The sequence below is a fragment of the Xiphophorus couchianus genome, chromosome 8 (assembly GCF_001444195.1).
Source record: "Xiphophorus couchianus chromosome 8, X_couchianus-1.0, whole genome shotgun sequence".
NCBI lineage: Eukaryota > Metazoa > Chordata > Actinopteri > Cyprinodontiformes > Poeciliidae > Xiphophorus > Xiphophorus couchianus.
The window spans coordinates 4,971,509-4,999,356 of record NC_040235.1 but is presented as its reverse complement, the minus strand read 5'-3'; the positions used below and the strand labels follow the sequence as shown (position 1 = coordinate 4,999,356).

At 40.2% G+C, this 27,848-nt stretch overlaps 1 protein-coding gene across 1 annotated transcript; it reads left to right on the top strand.

The window, feature by feature from the left end:
- Positions 1–45: 45 nt before the first annotated feature.
- On the top strand, positions 46–27,848 carry stk17a (serine/threonine kinase 17a). The gene is made up of 7 exons (XM_028025896.1): positions 46–552; positions 9,892–10,104; positions 13,767–13,914; positions 23,312–23,438; positions 23,534–23,582; positions 25,086–25,265; positions 26,559–27,848. The coding sequence occupies exons 1-7, from the start codon at positions 356–358 to the stop codon at positions 26,947–26,949; spliced, it is 1,305 nt and encodes a 434-aa protein (XP_027881697.1). The 5' UTR covers positions 46–355; the 3' UTR covers positions 26,950–27,848.

Here is a 27,848-nt window from a genome sequence, read left to right as displayed (position 1 = left end):
TGTTTTGAGACAAAAAAATCGATCATCATTGCTCCTGCTGCTAATTGGCCAGGACACCTGTCTGTCACCAGGAGTTGCCATGGTAACAGTAGAAGAGCACCTTTGCTCCACGGAGTGCCTGTGAGCAGAGCCAGAGCAGGGTCGCATAGTGGAGCAGGATGAAGGGGGTTTGGCAGAACCTCACCCCAATGAGGCGCTCAGAGCCGGTGTGTGACAGGTTTCTACGCAGTGCGAAGCTTCCTACCGTCCAGCCTATCGGACAGTGACACATTTACGAAAGTTTCCTTTTCCAGTAGCCGCTTAGTAAACGAGATAGTTTACTTGTTCTGCAAAAGTTGGACTCTCGAAGCGCGCCATGATTCCCGAATGCCCTCGCGCCGGGGACATGAGAAGCAAAGCCCACTTCCAGACGAACCCAAGTCCGGTTCCTGTCGCAAGAGGACCGAGCCACGCTCACCCCGTCAGCGGCTTGCTTTCGGAAATCCAAACCTCCATTAGGAAGGAACCTTTCAGTGTGCACTACACAGTCACCCCCGGCAGAGAACTGGGCAGGTAAGTACCAGTTATCTGGAAGTATTCGCTCTTTAGTTGTCACTGGCTGTTATTGGAAACAGAAATAAGTCTGTTTTGAGCTTGAAATATTGGATCGGATACAGGATACACCTTAAACATGAGCTTGAATATTCTATTCTATTTTAAAAGGTTTTAGTTCTCCTTCTATTGGTTTTTACCTGGAAATATTTCATTTTTTGATTCTATACAATCAATCTCAAATCTGCGGAGTACCACGGACTTTCCACTAGTATTTTGTTGTAAAAAATAAAAAATATAAAAAAAGGAGTTGCCACATTTTTGGATCTGGATACATGTGAAAAAGAAAAATAAGATTCTGGGCAATCTCTTTTACAAAACGTAATCATTTATCCCATTGTGTTTATGTTCATCCATTTATCTCTGTTCTTTTCTTAATTCCTTCATTCATCCTTAATTTCATCTTACTGTATTTGTTCCCTCCCTTTCTTAAACAATGGAAAAGATTGTGGCTCCTTTGAAAATATTTATTAGAAAAGGGAAGTGCCATGGTAAACCAAATAGAAATATCAAAACATCCAGACCTCAAAAGCCTTGAGGACAAAAAATTAGGAACAAAAAAAGACACATAGTCATAAACAGGAGTCAGTTTTTAAATTGTAAGAAATTGGCTGAAGGAAAGAAGTTGAACAACCTAACTTGAACAATTATTAATCCATAAATGGAAGAAAGCAAATCAGATGAATTGTGATTTTCCCATGTTCAAGCAAGATAGTCAAATGTTTGACTAAATCTTAAATTTTTCCTCTGTGATTTGAAAAAAAGTGCCTATTGGACCCTACTACGACATGTGCCAACTGAAGGTTTCCTCAACCTTCTCGTATATGCTATGAAGCCTTGTTAGTACAAAGCAGAGAAAGCACTTCATAAATCACATTGACTGAAAAAACCTCATAAGCTATGAGGTATAAACACCCAGATGAAGGCAACAAGTAGTGTGTGTTGTGTATGTCATTTGCATCGCATGACCTGACATTGTGACTGACATTAGCTTCCACAGATCAACATGAAAGGTTACAGTCTGCAGTGCAGCACTGGAGAAGGCAGATCAGCTGAGACATCATTGTTAGTATTATGGCAACATTTTCAAGAATGATTTCATTTACAGTACTCTCCCTTCAAATATTTGACCCTTTTTTAACACTAGGAGTCGAAGGGTTTTCAACCTGTCCCCAGACTTACTGAAACAGAGCCAAAAGACCCTGAGTCCAAACTGACGACTCTGATGGCTCAAATTAGCATCCCTTCTTCAATTGTAAATGTGGCCGTTGACCGTCAGGCCAGAAGGTAGGAGTGTGAATAGTCCATGTTGGGGGTGGGTATCTATGATACCAACAGGAGATCAGATCTCCTGTCTAGTTTTGAAGCATACATGAAGTGTTTTTGGAGAGATGTGACCTTTTGCAGCTGATCCATGATGTTGTGCTGCATTATCCAGGTCATTTTGCCAAATGTACACAGAGTTTGCAAAACATACAATCTGTTTCAAGAAATATGCAAAGATTTTTCTGAAAGAAATTAGTAATGTTTTTCTTTTAAATAAAGCTAAGTGGGTTTAAAATGACAGTTTAGAAATAAACTAACCAAATTAATTGTGTTGATCCACCTCAAAAAATCATGCAAAAAGTGTAAGCAAAAGAAATCTGGGAGACTTTGCACATGCAAATTTGCATGCAGCCTTTTGTGCTGTGGAGGATAAATAGGTGACTGCTTCACCTATTTAGTTCACAAGAACTAATGGCATTTATTTCAGTCATTATCTTGCGAGATTGACCAAGGTTCCATCACTATGTGACAGCTGGTCAGCAAACCTGGCAAACATGATTGACATGGCAGCACTGAATGCACATGTGCTTTATCAGGCATGCATTGGGGTGCAGGAGAGACGGGTGGACGTCCTGGTTGAGCTTGCAAAAGAGTTCGGTAACTCTCATGTGAGTGAGAAGAAGGCACACAAGGAGAAACTGCTTCGGCAACAACCTTCCACACCCAGCTCAGGCAAAAGGGCGAAGTGTCAGGTCAACCATCGATGCAGGATGCGTGTCCTGAGGCCGAAACATCATCAGTGACCCCTCACACCCCCACCATGGACTGTTCTCCCTCCTGCCCTCTGGAAAGAGGTTCCGCAGCATCCGGTGCAGGTCCACCTGGTTCCGAAACAGCTTTTTCCCACTTGCCATCAGACTGCTGAACTCTTAACTGGACTGCACTCAAAAACTGGTCTCCACTTTATACCTTGCACATGTATAGAGCTAAATAACTTCTATTTTACTGTCAGTCCTGCACTTTATATTTTATATTTAGATTTATATTCATATTTTATACTGTATTTTATTTTACTCACAACATTGGAACCTCAAACATTGTCCTGAGCCGTATGCAATGAAATTTCGTTCTGTATACACCCTGTGCATGCAAAATGACAACAAAGTCAGTCTAAGTCGAAGTCTAAGTCTAAGGAACAATTGTGCAACTGTGAGATGCGTTGAGGCCATTACCAGGGTACTTATAAGGTAATGGCCTTATTTACTGAACAAAAGCACCTACTAGATCGGCGTTTCCCATTTCCGGTCCTCAGGCCTCCCTGCCCTGCATGTTTTAGGTGTTTCCCTTCTGCTACACACCTGGATTGAATATATGGGTGATCAACAGGTTTCTGCAGCACTTGATGGTCATGCAATCATTTGAATCAGCTGCTCTGGAATAGAGGCACATCTAAAACATGCAGAGCAGGGAGGCCTGAGGACCGGAATTGGGAAACACTGTGCTAGATAAAATCCTTCAGGCCAGTTGGCCCATCTCTGGACTCCAAAGGTAGAAATGCCAAATGGCCTTTCTCTAGTACTTCCAGTGTTGCTTTTACAAATCAATCAGTGAAAATTTTATTTGTATAGCACATTTCAGCAACAGGGCATTTCAAAGTGCTTTACATAATAAAAACACGAAGTCATGCAACATAGAATCAACAGTTGAAACATTACATGTAGTCAAGTGGCATCGTTAAGTTCTTAATCCATTATGTTTCAAAAGCAACTACAAACATGTGGCTTTTTAGTCTGGATTTAAGAAACTCAGTGTTTCAGCAGATCAATCACGATTAGCAAAATTTGATTGGAAATGTTCTTCAGATGATAGAAGACCAACTTTGTAACTGTCTCTATGTGGCTCTGAAGGTTCAGATCAGAGTCCATCACTATTGGGCGTGGTCACTAGCTTCTAGCTGTAATAACTGAGGTCAAAAAGGGGGGGGAGTGAGTTTCAGGCGACTGCTTGCTGAGGTGGCTGGTTGCGTTCTGTTTGTCATTTTAATTGATCAGTAAGGTTGGTTCATTTCCAAAACCTGTGACCTTGATGTTTACCTCCAATTGATGAAACTTAATTTCTTTCTCTTCAGTTCTCTGCAGTATCTTGTCAGGCCTCTGTGCTTAACAGAAACATTGTGTTGTAAGATGTAAAGAAACAGACTACATGTGTAAAACAAAGCAGAAATTGTCTAGAATGTGAGAAACTCCACACACACTGAGGGTGTGTTTTTAAAATGACTGTAGAGCAGAGTGATAACTTTAATATTTCTTTTCATTGCTTATTCTTAAAAAAAACAAGATTTTAATGAGCTACACAAAGGAGAGGCTTTGAGAATTTATATTTTAGTGCATTTCTTAATTTTTGGACACCAGCAAATGAGTAATTCCATTTTTGTTCCATTGTCCTGTAATGCCATATTCACAGATGGCTTTACAAATCACAGATCATATGATCCATCAAACTGCTTTGGCCAGCGTCATGACCGCTAACTTGCTTTCTGTTTGCACACTCACACCAAACAGGCACACACACTCTCCGTTTACGCATGTGAAAGGTTTTTTTCAGGGTGTAGTCTGTGAATGAAGCTGCAGGTTTTGGAAATGTGCTGATGCTGCTTTGCCAATGGCTGTGTGGCACAGTGTGGTGGTTGTTAAACTGCAAACTATGCTGTTCATTGCTGAATCCATCCTGCTCTAACATCCAACTTCTTCTCCAAGGACTTTAGAAATGAGCTGATATGCCACTAATTCCATATTTGCTTTTCATTCAGAAAGGCTCCTGTCTTCATTGTTGTCATTTGTTAGTTTTATGTTTGAGACGGTAGAAACACATTGATTATAGGAACACTCAGGTGAGTGGACACTGCGGGCAGCTGCACTGTAGTTAATGCTTAATGTTAGTTTTACGGATGAACCGCAAAATAAATTTCATATCATCCCGGTCTCAACAAAATGGTAGCGGAACACATGGCGGTGGCACATCGCTGGTAGATGTGTTTCTGTGTGTGACGAATAAAGGTGTCAAATCCTGTTGCTAAAACGGACACAAGAGCTATAAATAGCTGGGCAAGGTGAGAGTTAATCTGTTAAATTGGCTGAAGATGTATACATAAGCTAAAAGCTGGAGTATTGAAATTTTTTACAAGCGTATTTGTGGGCCTGCATCTTTATTTTCAAATTGAATATAATTTCGGATTTTTGTATAACTTTTCTTCAGGTTAACTTAGAAAATGAGCTATTATTGTTCATTTTCTAAACTACAGAAAAGTGATTGTTAGAGATGCTCAAATATGAAAAATTGGACTGATGTTGATATCCAATAGCAAAACTGCTGTTAGATTTACCGATTTACCGATATTCCATCCATCCATCCATTTTTTTCCACTTCATCCGGGGTCGGTTCGCCGGGGTAGCAGCTTCAGAATGGAGGCCCAGACTTCCCTCTCAACAGCCACTTGTTCCAGCTCCTCCGGGGGAATCCCAAGCTCCCAGGCCAGCCGAGAAACATAGTCCCTCCGGCGTGTTCTGGGTCTTCCCCGGGGCCTTCTCCCGGTGGGACGTGCCCAGAACACCTCACCAGAGGCATCCTGACCAGATGCCCAAGCCACCCCAACTGGCTCTTCTCGACATGAACAAGCAGCGGCTCTACTCTGAGTCCCTCCCGGATGACTGAGCTTCTCACCCAACTCTAAAGGGAAAGCCCAGACAGCTTACAGAGAAAACCCATTTCGGCCGCTTGTATCCGCGATCTTGTTCTTTTGGTAATGACCCAAAGCTCATGACGATACTTGAGGGTGGGAACGTAGATGGACCTGTAAATCAAGAGCTTTGCTTTTTTGACTCAGCTCTCTCTTCACCACGACAGACCGGTACAGCGCCCGCTTCACGGTAGACGCTACGCCAATCTGCCTTTCGAACTCCCGCTCCCTTCTTCCCTCATTCGTGAAGAAGATCCCGAGATACTTGAACTCCTCCACTTGGGGCAGGACACCCCCTCCTCCCCGACCTGAAGAAGGTACTCTACCCTTTTCCGGCTCAAGACCATGGCCTTGGATTTGGAGGCACATCCTCATCCTGGCCGCTTCACACTCGGCTGCGAACCGCTCCAGCGAGAGCTGCAGATCACGAGCTGATGAAGCCAATAGGAACACATCATCCGCAAAGAGCAGAGATGCGATCCTAAGGCTACCAAAACCGATCCCCTCAACACCTTGGCTGTACCTAGAAATTCTGTCCATGAAAGTAATGAACAGAATCGGTGACAAAGGCCAGCCCTGGCGGAGTCCAACTCTCACCAGAAACGAGCCCGACTTACTGCCGGCAATGCAGACCAGACTCTGACACCGGTCATACAGGGACCTGACAGCCTGTATCAAAGGGCCCGGTACCCCATACTCTTGGAGAACCCCCCACAGGACCGTGCTGAGGGTGTAGAGCTGGTCCAGTGTTCCACGACCAGGACGAAAACCACACTGCTCTTCCTGAATCCCAGATTCGACTATCCGACGGACCCTCCTCTCCAGGACCTCTGGATAGACCCTGACCTTAAAAGTGTGACCCCCACTGTAATTGGAGCACACCCTCGATTCCCACTTTTTGAACAGGGGGACCACCACCCCAGTCTGCCAATCTAGGGGAGCAGCCCCCGATGTCCATGCAATGTTGCAGAGTCGCGTCAGCCAACACAACCCTACAACATCCAGAGCTTTAAGAAACTCCGGGCGAATCTCATCCACCACCGAGGACCTTTTTAACCACCTCGCCTTTTTAACCGTCCCCCCACCCGTAGGCGGAGGGAGGCTACCCTCTCGTTCACCGGGGTGAACCCCAACGTACAAGGGCCGAGATGGGGAGCAACAAGTATGCCCACTCCTGCCCGATGCCTCTCACCGTGGGCAACTCCACCTATGTCCAGCCCCTCTCAAGGAGACAGGTTCCAGAACCAGAGCCATGCATCGAGGTGAGACCGACTATTTCTAGCCGGAACCTCTCAATCTCACACACTAGCTCCGGCTCCTTCCCCACCAGAGAGGTGACATTCCACATCCCAAGAGCCAGCTTCTGCAACTGAGGATCGGTTGCAGAGGGAGGGCGGCCCCCTCCCTCAGCCGCCACCCATCTCACATTGCACCCCACCCCTTTGGCCCCTCTCATAGGTGGTGGGTCCATGGGAGGGGGAACCCATGTCTCCTCTTCGGGCTGAGTCCGGCCAGGCTCCATGGGTAAAAGCCTGGCCACCAGACACTCGCCATCATGCCCCCCCTCCAGGCCTGGCTCCAGAGTGGGGCCCTGGTGACCCGCGTCCGGGCGAGGGAACACCAAGTCCAAAGTTGTTTCTCATCATCGGGGTCTTCAGGCTGTGCTTTGGCTGGTCCCTTACCTAGGACCTGTCTGCCTTTAGTGACCCTACCAGGGGCATAAAGCCCCAGACAGCATAGCTCCTAGGATCATTGGGGCACTCAAACCCCTCCACCATGATGAGGTGACGGCCCAAGGAGAGATTTACCAATATTTTATTTCATAAAATTTTTTCTTAAAAACAATTACTCGATTAATCGTAAGAATAATCTTTACAATACTCAATTAGTAAAATATTAGTTTACAACAGCCCTACTCTGTTTAATATGTCAGGTGGTAAAATTTTTGCGAATTAGAGGCTGCACACTTATGCACAAACATTATTATGGTTATTATATCCATCCATCCAACCATTATCCAACACGCTTATCCTTGAAGGTTCGCCAGGGGAACTGGTGCCTATCTCCAGCAGTCATTGGGCAGGAGGTGGGGTGCACCTGGACATGTGTATCTTTCTGAAAGGACTTGTAACTTTGTTTTTTTTATATTACATTCATTTGACATTTTAACAGGTTTGTGTGTACTTTTATGTTCACTGTAATTTATCTTTGATGATTTCTAGAAGCAAATGGATTGCAATTTAAAACACGTTTTGTTTTTAACTTAGCAAATATTGCATTATTTGAAAACTATTAAAAATTTGACCAGAAATTTTTGCCTGTCAATCGAACACAGTTGCACTTTTTGTGAGCTGTTATTGCAACTTAAAATGATGTAATACCAATTTTAAAATGTTTTTCTTTTTATTAAGATTGGTGGGTAGATCTAAGATATTTTGAGTATTTAAATGAATTAATCTATTTCGATGCTCTTCGTGTGATGGGATGTGATGCTTCTAGGCAGCAGGATCCTCCTGACTCTCACATGAAGCTGCTGCAGCAGCCCACGGCACTGCACAAAGCCCATGGTGGGTAACAATAATAAATTTTATTAGAACATGCTTTTCAGGTCATTAAAGGTCACCGAACACTGAAAGTACAAAACAATAAAAAGATAACAATATAATCAAACGCAATAAATGGTTACAATAAATAATGACATTAAAATGAACAAAGAAGTCTGAAAAAGTGAGTTTTGAGGTTAGATTTAAATGACCGACATTGAATGACAGGACATTGATTTTAGATGTTCTTATTTCCTATGTTATCTCCTGGCTGAGTCGTTGGTGTGCTCTTGGAGTAATTTCAGTCAGCCAGCAACTCTTGGCTCGACTAAAACTTTGTTTCTTACCGGCTCTTAAATGTTGCTATTTGAGATCCTGTAGCCTATTTCATGCTTTTAGACAGGTTCTATTGAAGCAATTGCTTTCTTCTTTAGGACTGAGGTCAACTTGTAATACACTTACACTTGTAATATTACAAGCACTGGTAATAACTAAGTGCTGTTACACACAATGAATTTATGTTTTCTTTATAAGGTCAGGTAAGTTTGGTTAGTTTTCTTCTCCTAATGAATAAAATTAAAATTTGAAAATTACATGTATATTTACTCGTGTTGTCTGATAGTAACATTTGTTTCATGATCTGAAACAGATCAAAAACCTATAAGGGCAAAACTTTTTGAAGGCAAAGCAAACTGCTTAAAATACATAAGCATTGAAACAGAAGCAAATTGTCAAATTATAGAAAGATAGGGTAATACACATTAAAGTAAGACATACAAATTCTGGAGTTATTTCAAGTTAAACTGTTCTTTCTTCCTGAGTGATTTTCAGATGTTTTGTTAGCAAACCCAAAGGTAGTTCATTATATTTCTTCAGTTTTTATTTTCCAGAAAGGTTCAGATTCTGAAATATATCAAAGTGTACTCATGGCTCACTGTGGGTTGTAGCTGGTGTCATACAAGCATGTGCAGTGTGTTCTGTTTTTGGGTCAGTACTTTAGCCAGGCTGATGCTGCCGACTGCCAGTATTGATCAGAAGTCTGGCACCATACAGACCCATCATGTCCCATCATTTCATTTCAGAGGCTGTGCCTGCGGCGGTATGTGGGACATTGTTCCACATGAGGCCACCTTCACTGTGCCAACCTTATTTAGGTCATAGCAAATGGCAAACTAATAGAAACACTTCCAACATTCTTCAAACACTGTTTACCAGATTCCTTTCAACTACTTTTTCATACTATACTGAATTCTTAGCTGCTGCTTGACAAATTTTCTCTTTCTATGTATAAACCAGAACACCTTTGGGTGGAGTCAGTCAGTGAGTGTTAAAGTTTACCCAAAACCAGTGTTACCAGTGGACCCATTTTATTTAGTTTTTATTTTTGTCTTCTCTTTAAACTTGTCCTGTTGGGACTGTAGCAGTCAGAATTATTTTCTTAGTACCAAGGAGAAGTCCAACATGTTACGGTAATCAATAATCAATCAATCAAGTTTATTTGTATAGCACATTTCAGCAACAAGGCAGTTCAAAGTGGTTTACATCACAAAAATGCACACAAAAAAAACAAAGTTGTAGAACACACAGTCATCAATTGTCAAGTGCCGTCATTACACATCAATATGATGATTAATAAACTCTAAACAGGTGGGTTTTAACTATAAAATCTCAAAACCTTTGGTTATACATGACAATAATGTGGCTATAAATACTGTAGATCTTGTGCTTTGTTCTGAGATTGTTCCTCTCTTTTAGGGGGAAGTTTTCCGTGGTTAGAAAGTGTATAGAGAATTCCACGGGGCGTGAGTATGCTGCAAAGTTCTTACGGAAGAGGCGGAAAGGACAGGACTGCCGGATGGAGATCATCCATGAGATTGCAGTGCTTGAGCTGGCCACAGCTAGTCCACGCATGGTCAAACTCCACCAGGTCTACGAGATGGCCTCAGAGATGGTGCTTATTCTGGAGTTGTGAGTACAGAACATAAACATAAAAACACATTTATTCCATCTCAAATGTTAAATGTTTAATATTAAGGGAAGAAAAGGGCAAACTTTAATGATCAGCAACAGTTATTCATTTTATCACATTTTTTCCGTGTGGGCCCCATTCTCAATATGTACCGTATTTTCCGCACTATAAGGCGCACCACATTATAAGGGGCATAGAATAGACGCTACAGTAGAGGCTGGGGTTACATTATGCATACATTAGATGGAGCTGCACTAAAGGGAATGTCAACAAAACAGTCAGATAGGTCAGTCAAACTTTATTAATAGATTACAAACCAGCGTTCTGAAAACTCCGTTCATTCCCAAAATGAATAAAAAGCTGTTTTATTATTTTCTCCGAGGTAAAGTAAGTGACGTGGTATTTTCGTGACATAGTTTATCTTTTAACAACAGCAAGGTATAACATATAGTGGAGGGGAACTTTTCCTCGATTCAATAAACATGTAAAAAACAGTCTGATACTGTTACGGTAAATCAAACATTAGTGCAATCACAATATATATCCACTTCTGCACCATTGATTCGTTCATGTTAAATTCTCTCGCTGCTGCTCTATTCCCATGCTCTACTGTGTGACTGATCGCCTTGAGCTTAAACTCTGCTTTTGAAAAAATTGAAGGTTTTTAGGTGCGCCTTATAGTGCGGAAAATACAGTAGTTCCCACAAGAACAGACCGGAAGTCAATGCCCTGGAAATGCACCATCTTGATAGAATACCGGTAAATAGCATTGCCTATGGTTTTTTTTTTTGTTTTTTTTAATCTTTGATACTTTGTCTTTTAGTTTTTTGTACTTGCTGTAACATCAATTGCCCATTTGGGATATAAATCAATCTGAATCTGAATCTATGCAGCATTATGATCTACACTAGAATGATTATCTGTGCTTGACCCCGCAACTATTACCAGTATTTCTGCAGACTTATAGTGACTTCCCAGACTACTGAATGTAGTGTGAAGTGCTTTGGGGTCCTCTGGGTTTGAATAATCACTATACAAGTACAGGCCATTTTACCGTTTAACATTTAATTATTAAGTTGTCAAGTTACACAAATGAACTTAGATAAACCTAATTCCACTAGTTATCAATTGAAGCAGTTTATTTTAGTTAGATCAACTATTCTTTTCCTCAGAGCAAACACACACAAAATGCTGTTGACTGTAGTAGCTGTACCAGTTGTCAGTGTTCTCATCACACTGCTTCACTTACTGTAGTTCTTATAGTATGTGTGTGCATGTGTTCATTCATGCTTTATTGATCAAAAAGGCCTTTCTGACTTCCTGTGTCTCTCTTTATGTCATTGTCTGGCCTCTGTTCTGCTTATTGGTATTGTTGTCAATAATTATTAGCACCAATAGTATTGAATACTGGTTTATAGTGAATATGTTTATGACCAAGAATCATTTGGACCTTTTATTTTTCTGTCTGTTTTTTTACCCTGCCAGTGGTTTCGAATGCATTTTGCTGCTCACAAGGCCTCCTCTGTTCCTATCCAGCTTCCTCTGAGATAAAACTTAATACACCAGTTCTCGTAGGGGACACTTTGTATGTTCATGATTGCCGCTATTATCACTTTCTTTGACAGTTTTTTTAAAATTATTATTATTATTCATAAAAACTATCACAGGTCAGAGGAAATTAATCTAAGTTAGACAGAGGGTGAAGGTTTCAGTGTCTTTAGCATTATTTTTTCTGTTTTTTGTGTTGACCTGGGATGAAAGTGATCTGAGAACTATGCAAATGGCCCCATTCAAGTGGACCCCATAATTACATGACTATATTTGATGGTGCTTTGCTATTTCTGCCACCACCTCAAGAAAATCAGAACACATAATCAGGCTGGAGAGGATTTGATTTCATAAACCAAACACCACAAGTATTGGCTATAGGACAGGTTTTATGCCCATTTTGGGGAGGTTTTGTATGAAATGGGAATCAAAGAATGTCATTTGGTTTTTCTGTGGCTCTCTTGGTTTCCGTCCACAGTCTAAACACAAACTGTAAATTACAGATGCATCTGTTGGTCTTTAGCTGCGAATCCTGCCTTCATCCTCTTTAAGGTTCACACAGTGGGGAATAAATACCTCAAGTGAACATGGGGGAAAACAACAACTTTTATTACTTTTTATTACTTTTATAATAGGCTAATTTGCTAAATACGTTTTCATTGCACTATTACATTGTTTACAGTAATTCCACTTTACTTCTTCTGTAATTTCACTTTCCATGTAAATCAACCAGTTTTATTTCAAGTGAGTTGATAACCTCTTAGCCAGGCCACCATCGTAAAAAGAGACCTGGGTCTCAATGGGGTTTTTTGGGGATTTTTAACCTGGTTAAATAAAGTTTAAGACAAATAATAAATATAGTGTAACAATTGCACATTTATGAAAAATACATATGTTTCTAATGTAGCTTAATTATTTTATTATATAAAGTGTTCCAATTGTGCATTTATATAACTCTTTTTGTAATACAGTGAACCCTCGTTTTTCGCAGGGATTAGGTTCCAAAAAGAACCCGTGATAGGCGAAATCCGTGAAGTAGTTACCTTTATTTTTTACAATTATACAGCATAATTACTAAAATACTCTACATTGAAACCAAAGAACAAAACCTGTTTTCAGGCCTAAGCATTTTTTTAACAAATAGAATGTTTTCTTACAAATAACTACAGTAAAATAATAATTTTAATCATCAATACAAAGTACACTAGGACAAATTGTGACTCGCATATTTCACTGTTCCTCTGACTGTGACGCTGCGGCCTGACTCCTCTCTGTAGTGTCTTTTTCTTCTGAAGCCTGTGGTGCAGGTGTGTTTTTCCGAGAAAAGAACATAGTTATCGGTAGTTGTTGTTGCTTTTTTTTCTTCTGGGCCAAAATTTGCCAAGCTGCATTACGTATATTTAAATACCGTAACATTATTGGCACGTTACAGTATATAGAGAAGAAGCGCGGAGACTGTTTAGCCAATCAGGACACAGAACACAATGCACTGTGAAACAAAAACTGCACAAAAAAATCTGAGAAGCAGCGAGGCCGTGAAAGGTGAACCGCGTTACAGCGAGGGTTTACTGTAAACGTTTCTTTTTTAGGCCGACACCAGGAAGAGTAGTGATTGTTACGGCTAATGGGAGTCCAAACAAACAAACAAACATTACTGAATCTAATATACACATATGCATGAATGAAGATATTAACATTAAGTGTTGTTTACTGTTTTGCCAAACTTGGAAGTGACACTTTTAAATTATAAATATTTTTAATGAGGGCTGAAATCCTCTCTACTCAATAAGGTAAAAATATTGTAATGCTATAATTATATTTTTTCTCATAATTGCAAATCAGTCTTAAAAAACTGTTGCTGCTATTTCCAAAGTTGAGACTTTTGAGTATTTTTCTTAGTATTGGTATCAGTTTCAGGATTCAAATTGTGACTTTAACGATGGCAAAGTTGCTTTGCATGATTGGAAATTAATCATTTTGAATGTTCATTTTGGCAGTATAATATATTATTTGCTCCTTTATTTGTCCATTGTACATCTCAGAGTATTGAGATTTATTGCTAGCATAATAAGAGGGTAAATCATTTCTACATCATGTTTGAATTGGCTTGCAGTGCTGCTGGAGGAGAGATCTTCAACCAGTGTGTGTCAGATTGTGATGATGAGGCCTTAAGTGAAGAAGATGTGAAGAGACTAATGAGACAGATCCTAGAAGGAGTCTCCTTCTTTCATCACAACAACGTGGTTCACCTGGACCTGAAAGTCAGTAGAGTTAAATTACATCCCAGCCAGCACACCTAGATGGGCCCCATATGGGGAAAAAATTTACGAGGGCCCACGTAAATATAACTGGACTAGAATATGGGTAACAAGTGGGTTTGTCTGCGGTTTCCATGGTGGCCCTACATGGGTTTACCCAGGTATTAATTTTAATAGACTTTGACTTGGTTTTCAGTGGGACCCAGATGGTTGACTTACATGAGGCCCATAAGGGTGCTTTGAGAAATATTTACCTGGGCCCTGATTGGGTCTGAATTGGGCTAGAATATGGTTAACAAGTGGGTTTGCTCGAGGTCTCCATGGTGGCCCTATATAGGTTTGCCCATCCCTACACGCATACATACATATAAACACGCACATACATATACACACACACATACATACATATATATATATATATTTAATGTATGTAAATTAATAGTAAGGTATTGTATCTACACTTAGAAAAATGAAAGTCTTTATTATTGTTATTATTTTGTGTTGTTGGTGAAATGTCTGTCTGAAATAAATTATCATCATCTCTCTCTCTCTCTCTCTCTCTCTCTCTCTCTCTATATATATATATATATATATATATATATATATATACATACACATGTATGTACGTATGTATGTATGTAAGTGACGTGGTTGGGCCTGTCGCGATAAACGATAAATCAATTAATCGTACGATAAATTAAAACTATCGACGTCATTTTAATTATAGGCATTATCGTCTCTTCTGGCCTTTTTCTTTTTCTGTTAATGACACTGAATGAAAAAAAGGCTCAACTCCGGTGCTCTCCACTGACCCCCCCGTTCCTCATTTCCTTAGTGTAAAGCCCAGCGCGCACGACACGATCTTAGAGCTGTCGGCCGATTGTCGGCCCATTTTCAAATCCTGACAGACCACACATTAGCCGACAGAAATGTAACTGTTCGATCGGGTTCATTCCTGCCTTTTGGTGTCCAACAATGGGCACAAAATAATGGCTACAAGTCCAGTTAACTAATTTTAAAACCTGTCACATTCAACAGGCTGCGTTAAGCTCCCAGTCGGGGAAAACCCCTGATTTAGTTGTTTCCACATATCATCTCCAATGTCCACTGGACTTCGGGTTGCGTCTGTCAGCTGTTTGGGATTTCCCTCCGTAATTTCCCCTCAGAAAGCACAGAGGGAGTCCACGCTTTCTGATTGGCTACATTCAACAGGCTGCGTTAACGCTTCCTGTGGGAAAACTCCTGATTTGGATCGGAGCGGCCACGACGATCTACCGTAACACACCACACAATCTTAGAAAGACCGTTCTAAGATTGTTGTAAGGGGAAAAATAGGAGCAAAAAATCATGTAGTGTGAACTATTGCATCAGGTAGTTGGATGTGCCCATCTTCTCTATTTAAATCTAATGATTACTGAAGGGCAACATAGTATACAGACTTCATAATCTGCACTCTTTTGGTTGAATGCAGTATTTATTTCCACTTTGGCTTTATGTTGTTTAGTTTTTTTTCAAGTGCGTTTTTTGTTAATAGAGACTGAGAATCCATTTTATTTTTGTTTTTGGTAGTTTTGTTTATTTTGTTTATCAGTTCCAGTGTTAAGTGTTCTTTTGAAAATAAAGTGTATCTATCTTTGGCAGGAAATCGCATGCATTATTACATCATTTCCATTAAATCAGTGTAAAAAGGTCTTCAAACAATATTATCATTTATCGCAATAATTTTTGAGACAATTAATCGTTCAGCAAAATTTGTTATCGTGACAGGCCTAGATGTGGTATTTTCGTGACACAGTTTATCTTTTAACAACAGCAAGGTATAACATAGTGGAGGGGAACTTTTCCTCGATTCAATAAACATGTAAAAAACAGTCTGATACTGTTACGGTAAATCAAACGTTAGTGCAATCACAATATATATCCACTTCCGCACTATTGATTCGTTCATGTTAAATTCTCTCGCTGCTGCTCTATTCCCATGTTCTACTGCGTGACTGATCACCTTGAGCTTAAACTCTGCGTCGTAAGCGTGTCTCTTAATAGGAGCCATTTTGGGGTCTTTACACAAAACCCACCATGCACCGCGCGCTTCTTCTTCTACGGGGGAAAATGAAGTCGGCGGCTGCTTACTGTAGTTGCGAGACCTGTTGTGGCTCATTATTGGTCCATATATAAGGTATTATAAGGTGCATTCTCTGCTTTTGAGAAAATTGAAGGTTTTTAGGTGCGCCTTATAGTGCAAAAAATACGGTACCAAATAAAAAGCCTTGACCAAAATAAATTTTTCATCTCTCTTCTTTTTTTTTTAGAAGTTTTATACTAAAGCATTTTAGGACTTTAGTTTGTTGATCAAGATTGCATATATATGAATGTAATTAACTTCCAGGTTAGGTGAGAAAGACCCCATTGTTCCTACAAGGATAAGGCATCTGGCTCCCACTGAAAACCCAGTCCATATGGGCCTATTAAACCCATATGGGCTAAAGCATATGGGTCCGTCATGGTAAATGTGAAAATACACATTTGTTACCCATGCTAGCCAGTTGAAGTTCTATTAAGACCCAGTAAACATTCCTGAAAGCATATACATGGGCCTTATGTAAGTCAACTATCTGGGTTCCACTGAAAACCCAGTTAAAGCCCATTAAAATCGTCGTGTGGGGATGTGTAGGGGTGTGCGTGCGTGCGTGCGTGCGTGCGTGGGTGGGCGGGCGTATGTATGTATGTGTATGTACAGTATGTGTATATAGATATATATCTATATCTATCTATAGATAGATATATATATGTATGTACTGTATATTTACATACACACACCTATATATATCCTTTTGTCAAACATTTTTAAGAATAACCTATATGCCACATGCATGAAATCTCTCATACATTATTGAAACTGTCCATCTTGAAATACCTGCCCACCTGAATTTGAACTAGCAGCCTCCCTAGTCGTTCTAACTTGCCTATTTCCACCTCTGTCACAGGCTCCAGTAAACCACTTCGAGAGTGCCTTTTCCGTAGATGGATCCATTTCTTTTAAGTGATAAGATAGATATCTTTTAAGATAGAAAATGTTTAGTGTTTTACTTTAGTACAATGTAACATTCATGAGTTTTTCATCTCCCCCTTCAGGGGGCAAAAATGCTTGCAGAGATATGCCATAATCAAAAGCGCTCTTGAGTCATTATTATTTTGTACATAAACTATATTCTTATTGTAAATTTAAAATATATCCATCTATATAAATCAACTACTGGCATAAGAAAGGTTCTATCATGGTTTTGTAAAGTTATTTTGTTAATATTGTTTGAAATACAAACAATATTACCTTCACATTTTGTCATCTATCAAAACTTATGTTCTTAACACAGTGAAAGAATACTATGCAAATAAAACAAAAAATTTAAGTCTCAGTTTTTAACCTTTTTAACCTAAAAGATTACTAAAAATGACAAACAAAATGCATATAACAACCAAAATAAATTAACAAATGTTTAAGAAAGAAAAGTGGAAATAAAAGGTACTCCATAAAAATGCATATTTACCATACACAACATCAAAGAGATGCTTATGTTTCCCATGTTGGCCAAAAAGGTTCAACTTTGACTGCCAATTCGTTTGACATGAGGAAGCTCGTGGTATTGCATCATCTAAGGACGCTCTTCCAATTTCTGTAACCATGGCAACCTTAAGTACAATGACAATAACAAGATAACATTTTGAAATCAGAATACATGATACATTTTGTTTTTATTAATCGGTTTGTTATTATTTCACACTTGTATGCTTAATTTTACTAATGTATTAATTTACCTTTTTCAAGTTGTTAAAAGGTGATCTTCACAGGTTGATGCTCTTGAAGTCTGCAAAAAGTATATATTTTATTAGTGCAGTTCATATAACATTTGGGCTTTTCCAAAAAATAATAATACAATATTTAAGGCAAAACAGCCTTTGTATTGATTAATCACTGAACCCTTATATTGTTAACACTGAACAGTTTCTCTATTGCAAATATCCTCATTTAAAATCTTTCTGTGACAGGACTAAGATAGTAGTATTAATCTTAAGAGTAGTTTAGAAAATCACTAATAAATATTACTAATAAATCCTAAAATATTGCACATATAAAAGAACAAGAGATACACTTAAATATAAGTACATTTCACATAAGTGCTAGCAAAATATTGCAAAAACATCAAAGAGAAATTTTTCATCTTTCAATCTTTGACTCAGGCTTGGCCACTGAAGACTACTCTTCAGTGGCCAGCACAGGGTCCCCTCAGGGCTGCGTCCTGAGCCCTCTGCTGTTCACTTTGATGACACACGACTGCGCCCCCAGGTTCGCCACCAATCACATCGTGAAGTTCGCGGACGACACAACGGTGGTGGGCCTCATCAGAGACGACAACGACCTGGACTACAGAGAGGAGGTGGAGCAGCTGGTGGACTGGTGCAGAGACAACAGCCTGATCCTGAACGTTGACAAGACGAAGGAGATGATCATCGACTTCAGGAAGAACTGGCCCAGCCACGCTCCACTGCTCATCAACAGCTCGGCTGTGGAGGTGGTCAGCAGCACCAAATTCCTGGGGGATGCACATCACAAACGACCTCACCTGGACTATGAACACCACGTCTCTGGTCAAGAGGGCACAGAAACGCTTGTATTTCCTGCGGAGGATGAGAAGAGCACACCTGCCCCTGCCCATCCTCAAGATGTTCTACAGAAGCACCATAGAGAGCATTCTGACCAGCTGCCTCTCTGTGTGGTGTGGAGGCTGCAGCGCCTCCGACTGGAAGAACGTGAGGAGAGTGGTGCGGACCCCCCTTCCCTCCATTCAGGACATTTCATCCCAGCGCTGTGTGTCCCGAGGCCAAAACATCGTCAGTGACCCCTCACACCCCCACCATGGACTGTTCTCCCTGCTGCCCTCTGGAAAGAGGTTCTGCAGCATCCGGTGCAGGTCCACCAGGTTCCGAAACAGCTTTTTCCCACTTGCCGTCAGACTGCTGAACTCTTAACTGGACTGCACTCAAAAACTGGTCTCCACTTTATACCTTGCACATGTACAGAGCTAAATAACTTATATTTTACTGTCATTCCTGCACTTTATATTTTATATTTATATTCATATTTTATATTGTATTTTATTTTATTCTGGAGTAACCTCATAACATTGGAACCTCAAAACATTGTTCTGAGCCGTATGCAACGAAATTTCGTTCTGTATACACTCTGTACATGCAAAATGATAATAAAGTCAGTCTAAGTCTACTCTATAGACCAACACACAACAGTTGCAGATTGAAACAAACTCTGACTGAACAAAACCTTTTAAAGTGATAAAACAAACATCATTTAAAAATATTAACTACTATGCCTTCATTTTATTTACAAAATAGCTTTTAGGCCCAATATACTGAAACCACGTGGGCCCCATATAGTGTTCCCATTTCTGTTCCATTCCCGGTTATTCTTGTACGTTAATGCTGAATAGTCACTATACATTTAGCCCAAATGGGCCAACAATATGGGTCTCATTTTACGTTAACCATATGGGCCTCATGCAGTTAGCCCAGATAAAACCCATGCCCACTCATTACCTATATAGCCCACAACAAAACGATTCAATGCAGTTTCATAAAAAACTGCACCCTTGCATGGGTGGGTCCCAGCCAGTTTGATTGGCTGTGAGATTTTTTAATTTTTAATTAAAAGCCCATGTACACAGAATGATAGCAGAGTAGTTACTTTTTTTAAATCATGCAAGTGGTTTTATCTTCCCAAGACACTTTGAAACAACCTCTGCTAGCAACTTAGATTCTTTAGTAAACCGATTTTATTCTGCCGCATTGGCGATTAAATGAACCAATGGCGGCCCACAGTAGTGCGGAGTTTGAAATCACTCTGCACCAAAATGTGCTTATTGTGTGGAGGGGAGGGGGGATGCGTGCGTGTAGGCGTGTATGTGTTAACAATATCAGAAAAATGATCACCCGAAAGAAACGCAAAAATAATAATAATAATTAAGTCTCTTTTGGGGTTTTCCGGTCATTCGAACTGTTACGAGCAGCAAATTTTTTTAACTAGCGAATTAAAATCTCTCCCTAAAATGTGGTACAATACAGGTAAAATAGACAGAAGAAATGTACTTACAGATTCTTTTGTAGGACAGCCAACCTGCAGACTCCATGCCAATGGACTGATGAAGAGAATTAGTTTGATTTTGAAACTGCATATCCATCCGCAGTTAACAATTTTACATTTTCCAAGTTTATAAGATTAATTTTGAGAGTGTAGCACATACGTTCTCAATGAAAATAAATAGATATAGTCCTTACGGGCTGCACAGTGGCGCAGTTGGTAGCACTGTTGCCTTTCAGCAAGAAGGTCCTGGGTTTGATTCCCGGCCCGACCCTGTGACAGACTGGCGACCTGTCCAGGGTGTACTCCGGAATGTTAGCTGGAGATAGGCACCAGCACCCTCCTGACCCCACTAGGGACAAGGGTGTTAGATGGATAGATGGATGGATAGTCTACTTCAATTCACCAACCTTTATTGGCAACGGTGCCAACAGAGCAAAAATGAACAAAAAGGTTAAATTGCAACCAGATTAAAAGATATAAAATGGATCATTAACAGAAATGTTAAGTTTTTTTATTTTATTTATGCTGATTACTTGGAAAATGTTTGCAGATATATGAAAAACAAAATTTTACTTTGTTTTGTTTGAATTTATTTTCTAAACATTTTGTTATGTTTTTCACAATGGTCTGATCTGAACTAGTTCTCCAAATAAGAATTTAATCCTGCTGCGAACAGGCTGCAAGAAACACTTTGGATGTCTGAACATCCATTTGATAAAAAAAATAGCAAGGACAAAAGTAAACTCTGAACCATGACCTATTGAGTAAGCAGCAGAAGATGAGTTTATGTACACATGGCATGGCGCACATTTAAAACAGATGTCACAAAAATGTTAGAAGACATCCAGGCTGGATTGGACTGGACTGTTCTAATGTAAAATAATAAAAAGAAAAAAATTTATGGGTTCAAAGTGTAGCTAGAACAATACTCAACTGGTTTAAAGAATAAAGCATTGAAGCATTATTTTTTAATGGCAATATCCTGGTCCTCTGGTAGCCTAGTGTTTGTAAATACTAGATCATACAGTGAGCATGTTTTAAGTTCAATCATTAGCCAGGCATGGATGTTCTGTCCTATCAGCAAAATATATTCTCCTTGGATGGTGACCTCCAAGATGAGGTCACCATCGTCTTTTTGACCTCAACAATGGTCGAGGTCACCAAGGTTTCCCTTTTATAGAAGGAGAAACTTATACAATTGCTTCTACAATTTACCTTATATCAACTCCATTAGAGGCCAGCTGAGTAACAATTGCCTTGGCAAAGACCATCAAGCTGACATCTCAGGTAATTTTTTCCAAGTTTTGATAATCTTTCTCTTGCAGCTTTTGCTTTTGACATGTAGTAAAAAGTTTGAAAGTGACAGGGTAACCACATTGTCTGTTAAGATGTTCTACAATTTTGTCCCATTAGTCCACATAAAAAAGTACTAGGGCCTACGTATTCTTGCCCAGGTCCTATCCATATATGGTCAGCCCATGCTTATGTCATGTGGGTTCAATGTGGTCAGCCCACGTGGGCTTCCCATGTTGGGTCTATGATACTGAAATCACATGGGTCTCATATATCGTTGCCTATTTCTGTCCCATTCCCAGTTAGCCCACATTAATGCTGAATAGGGCCCATACATTTAGCCCAAATGGGCCAATAATATAGGTCCCATTTTAGGTTAACCATATTGGTCTCATGTAGTTTGCCCAGATAAAACCCGTGCACACTCATTACCCATGTAGCCCACAACAAACCCAAGTGGGGCCCACCCATGCATGTTGGCTGTGATTTTAATTTGATTTCCCATATTGTGTGTTTGATCTTTGGTCGGGAGTTAGTTTGGTAAGGAAAGAGTTAAAGCTACAGGATCTAACTTTTACAAAAATATGTTTTTGACATAGGTTTTTCTGCACCACTTCTGATTGTAAACAACCCAATCAGAGCCAGGCGGAGGATCTTAGTGTTGTCGATCAACTTCATGCATATGCTGCTCAATGTTCTGACAGTGGAGAAACATCTTAAGTTCCATAAAAGCTCTTCATCCACAGTCATTGGTGGCCATGGTAACTAGCCTGAGCATTCATAACAAGCTCTGTTGTGGTGTACCTGGTGGCCTTGTGTGGTTGTTTTTTGACTGAGCGGTGCATTTGTTCAGATGACAGTAGGTCCATAGGGAAAAGGCAGAGATCGGTCTTGTATCATACTGTCACAACAGAGTAATGGTTTTAACAAATATATGGGGAAAAAACATATTTTTTAACTTACTTAGTGCTGCTCCAGAGGGGACCAATTATGCAGAATCCATTTTTGTTTATTTTTTTACTTCCATTTCCCATTGGAAAACAAAAACCTTGTTTTGCTTTCTACTGCTTCTAGAAACCATCAAGAAACAAAACAGCCATCCGTTTTCTGGCAATTTAATGTTTTGTGGTGTGTAGAAAATGAGCTGTTTCAAAAACAGTTGGTGGGTACTGCCCCTCACCTAGCACATAGAGCTGGTTTTACTACTGTATTAGATTTACAATGGCTGCTAGGGGAGATAAGAGTTTTGTCTCCCAGTACCATCCAGAAAGCGCTGCTGCATCCCAGATTGATGTACAAGAGGCTCCAATTCTTCTGCTTCTGGGTCTGACTCGGTGTCAAAGATCTATTGTGTCACCTGGACCTGAAGTCGGTAGAGTTAAATTACATTTAACAATATCCGTCAGGTCACAGATGAAATAATGTAGGACATTTAAAGTTTTAGTGTTTTATGTGTTTCATGGGAAAGAAATAAGTAATCACTGACTGACTGACCAAAGCCTCTGCCACTTCAACTTCATCTTGGTTTAGTTTCTAGGGCAAATATCTTAGTTCACTTAAAATAAGACAAAACTAACTTACAAGTAACTTTTCAGCAAGATATATGAGCTTGCTTTAAGTCAATAATTCCTTAATATTGATGAAAAAGTTTTAGTTCCATTGACAGATTGTTTTATTTATAAAAAGACATTTTTCCTACATTATAAGTGAAGTAATATGCCTATAGAACTAGAACGTTTTCATCAAACTTACTACTTGTAAGTTAGTTTTGTCTTGTTTCAAATGTACTAAGATATTTGCACTAGAAACTAGACCAAAACTACTTGGTAAGCTTTTGTGTTTTTGCAGCGTAGAATGAACAAATAAATGTGGAACCTTTATTCTGTGCATGAAGGTGAAAAGATGCGCCTCCAGAACGGTTGCAGGCTAACGCTAGCATGTGCTGTGTTGTGTCAGCCTCAGAACATCCTGCTGACCAGCAGCTGTCCTCTGGGGGACGTTAAGATTGTGGACTTTGGGCTGTCCAGGAGGGTCAGCAGCCACCATGAACTCAGGGAAATAATGGGAACCCCAGAGTATGTTGGTGAGCCACATCCTATGTTGATCTCTGCTGCCTGAAATATTCATACAGATTTGATTCTGAATGATGCAGCTTTATTTCTCTGATTTCCATTTCAGCTCCTGAGATTCTCAACTACGAGCCTATAAGCACTGCAACAGATATGTGGTACGAAGATGTTTCAGTTTCCAGCAACAAGTACTAGGGCACATGCCACCAATTGTTGGAGCTTTTTGAAAGCAGACCTTTCATTTGTGTTGTCTTCTGTTCAGCAGGTTGTTTAAAATTTCTGTATTTCCTGAGGCCCCATTTTCAGTCTTTGACTAGATAGTTTTGTCTGGGAAAAGTTAAATCGAGACTGTTTGTTCTACAAATGTGTGTCCACTGAGCCCTTAGAGCTCTTCACTTGATCCTGTTAGAGAGTACAGTAGGGAACACACAAAGAGAAATGTCTGTTTCCTTCACTCTGATGAAGTGGCCCATTATAAGTAGAGATGTGGTCATTTTATTTCTTTACTTATTGCAGTTGAACTGCTGCGACACATGCTTGTTTTAGCACATGTGACACGCCACGGCAAAAGTGGGAACAAGTCAGTAGAGCTAGTTGAAGATATAAGGAAACCATGACGTGCTTTGAATACTCCATGATGAAGAGTATTCTTTAAAGGTTCACAAGACAGAAGCTGAAAACCTTTAAAAATATATATTCTCACCTGGATGAAAACTTTTGTCTGCACGCCTTCCCAGGCATGGCCTAGCTGCTGACAGACAATGCTGGGTGGGTGGGGTTAATGCACAGTTATGTAAATGAACAGTCAGGTAAAGTTGCTCCTCAGGTCTGAGAAAAAACTCAGACCTGAGGAGGTCTGAGTTTCCTAAATTTTGGAAGCTGTATTCTCTAAATTTTGGAATTCAGACTTCCAAAATTCAAATGGCCATATTTTTCTTTTCTTTTTTTATTTTTTATTTCCATCTGTTTGACATTATTACAAAACTTAAGAGTTTACGCTTTTAGAATCTGTAAATGACTCAAAACACCCCTGAGTAGACTTGTACATACATTTCAGGTGATTGATTACTTAGAACAGCCACACATTTACTGCTACCTTAAGAAGTATTTATTTATTTTAAGAGTATATTCCGAAGAGCTGTCAACCTTCAGAAATAGGATTGTAGCAGATCATGAGTCTTGTAACTAATACATATATACATCATAATTATATGATATATATATATATATATATATATATATATATATAAAATACTTTAAAATACATAACCAGACATGTAATAAAAGACTAATAAAACAAGCAGAAGCTAATATCAACATCTCACATGCCAAGGCAAACAAAGGAGTTTTAAGAACTCCTTAAAACTCCTCTGTTTTAAGGAGTTTTAAACAAACTCCTCACACTGAGTTACGGCCAGTGTGACCGTAACTTATTCCACATTTTAGGACTTGCCACAGCAGAGAAACTTTCCTCACACACTGCTGTTGATTTTAGAAACTTTTACATTCTCAGAAAATGATTGAGGATGTGGGTAACATCAACTAAAAACAGCAATCCAGGATTGATAAGAACATTTTGGCAGTTGTGAAGCACAGAGCATGTGGTGAGGGATGAACCTTCAGAGTTAAAACCCTTTAAGATGCCTTGTTTCTGTGCTCAGGAGCATTGGAGTTCTGGCCTATGTGATGCTGACAGGAATCTCTCCGTTCCTTGGCAACAACAAACAGGAGACGTTTCTCAACATCTCTCAGTTGAATGTAAGCTATGGAGCCGAGGAGCTGCAGCAGCTGGACCAGGACGCTCTGTCCTTCATCCAGATGCTGCTCCGCAGACAGCCACAGTGAGTTCAGACCTTCTCCACAGACACACGGCAGCTCATCTGGATGCAGCGCAGTGCTCACACTGCTTCAGCTTTTCCAGTTTGATGCATTTTGGGGGATTCCATATGGCATACCAGCACAAAATACTGCAAAAGTGTATCTTAGAAGAAAAGCTCTAGATGTTTTCTGAAAAGTGTGTGTGGCGTACTCTGCTGGTTGATTTGTAGAATCATGATGCCACCTGGCAACCAGTCCAATGGTTTGTCAGCAACTGACCAATCAGTGGTCAGCATGGAAGTGAAACGCCCCTTACCTGGAGAATAAAACCTGCTTCGTGGGTAAACTCCAACATGTTGGAATTTATGGTTGCAAATGTGCTGCGGTCATAGAGATTTGGTGAAAAATAATCAGAAAAAATGGTTAAACGTTGTCAGTGGGAAACATGCACTTCAGACGTACATTTAGAAGGTAGAATAGAGTTTACTCCAGTTCCAAACCAGAGTTTGTAAAAATGTAAAAGATGAAGGTCTGCGGCTGACCTCATGGACAGCTGAATGTTTCAGCAGAACTACCACTAAATTACTGTCTGTATGAAGGTAACTGCTAGTAAATCTCCCATTTTTTTGTCATCATTACATATGCTTAATGATGAAGATTAAAGCGCAAAGCTGTGTCCAAAACAGTAAATGTGAGCTGTGGCTTCAAATGGGAACAGTTTCTTTAAAGCAATACTTTTTCAGGCAGGTGGTACAAATATTTCTACACAGTCTGACATGTTTGATCAGCGTTCCACCGGTACATCTGGATGCTCTGGGTCTAAAGCCCAGGGGGAGCCGCAAATTAAATCTGCTGCCTGTTCCACAAATTGTGGGGAAAAGATGTGCGTGGGACAGGTTAATGCAGCAGGACGGAAGTTTTTACTTTTTATTTAACCTTTACTTCAACAGAAAAATCCCATTGAGATTAAAAATCTCTTTTGAAATATTTATGTAATAAAAAGATGAAAAAATACCACCTTTAAACTTTAATATTGTGCCATGCTATTTAACAGAAGATAATGAGTATTAAGAGCCACCAGAGAGCAGAAACCCATTACAGTCAAGAGATTGAGACAAATATCAATTTCCTTATTTCTATAAATATAAAATAATTGCCTTCTCAGTTAGATCTTCAAAACTTGGAATATTGTTTTAAAACCTAACTGTTCTTTCAACTTATCCATGTATGTGGTTCTAAACAGACAAAATGTGAAGAAGTTCTTTGGTTGGCTCCACTTCCAGGCAGTGTGTGCTGGAATGTGTGTGTGTCTGCAGAGAGCGGGCCACAGTGGAGCAGTGCCTTACACACCCCTGGCTTCAGAGGACAGGCCCCCAGAGACCCATGATGGAGGAGGAGATGCTCCCAGTACAGGATCCAGAGACACCCAGCATTACCAGCAGCTCCACCCGCAGTGCACCACCTGCCAGCAGCAGCAGCATAGCTGAGGAAGAGGAAAGTGAGGAAGGAGAGGCAGCAATGACGGAGGAGCTGATCATTCTGGCTGCCTACACCCTGGATCAGGGCCACCAGTCTTCCAGCTCAACCTCTAAGGAGGTGATGCTGGCTGCAGACCAGAAGGCGATCTCACAACGCTTCAGGTTTGAGATCCTTCAGCGTCCTGGAGAGAGACTGCATCTACTGACCCCCACCAGCACTCACATCTAGAAAACAGCACATACACTATTTAAGCTGTTTGATTTTAATAATGTTCCTTTATTTGCATTTATTTCTTCCCATAGTGCGTTTTAGTTCTCCTGCAGCAGCTATTGTTGCTTGATTGTCAACTTTGCTTGATTGTTAAATTGTATTTTTCTACCCGGATCCAGACCAAACAAAGACTGAACAGTTTCAGGCTGATCTCTCTGTGGGTTTTCATGAGAGACAAAAGCCTAGAACTAACAGGCACTTCAAGTACAACTCAGTGACCGTTTGGACAGACTGCTGTCCAAACAGAGAATTCAGAACAATGGTTGGAAGAATTTCACATGAAATGTAGAATATTTGGGTTTAATGTTTTCATTCATTATTCATTTGTGCCAACTCCACATTCACTTACCACCAGCAGGTTGTGCAGATATTAAAGGACATATGGTAATATGCTGGAAGCATCTGTTCCTTTAAACAGTGGAGAACTAAAAGCAACCACAAATTCAGCCATAAGATGTAAAATTTAAATCTTTTAACAGATCTTTTAACCTTCAGTCACACAGGCAGTGCCTTGGAAGCAGTCTGAGTCTAGAACCAGGAGTTTCTTCCTCTCCTGCTGCTGCTGAGCTCACCCACCTTGGGGTTCATGGTCTCAGAATGTCTCACCATGAATGAGTCAAACTGGCTGGAAGAGCCCCAACTGTTAGCATGTAGCTACATCACCTAGCAACAGCTACAAATACACTAATGAGTCCCAGAAAGGGTCACGAGGGTGTTGGTGTATCCAGCTTTGGATGGACCCCATGAAGCTTTAGGTACGGAGCCCTCTAGGGGACATGGGGAAAATATTTTCTTTCGCGTTCCCTCGCAAAACCTTTGCGTTCCCTCGCAATACTGTACTGATCAGTTATACGGCA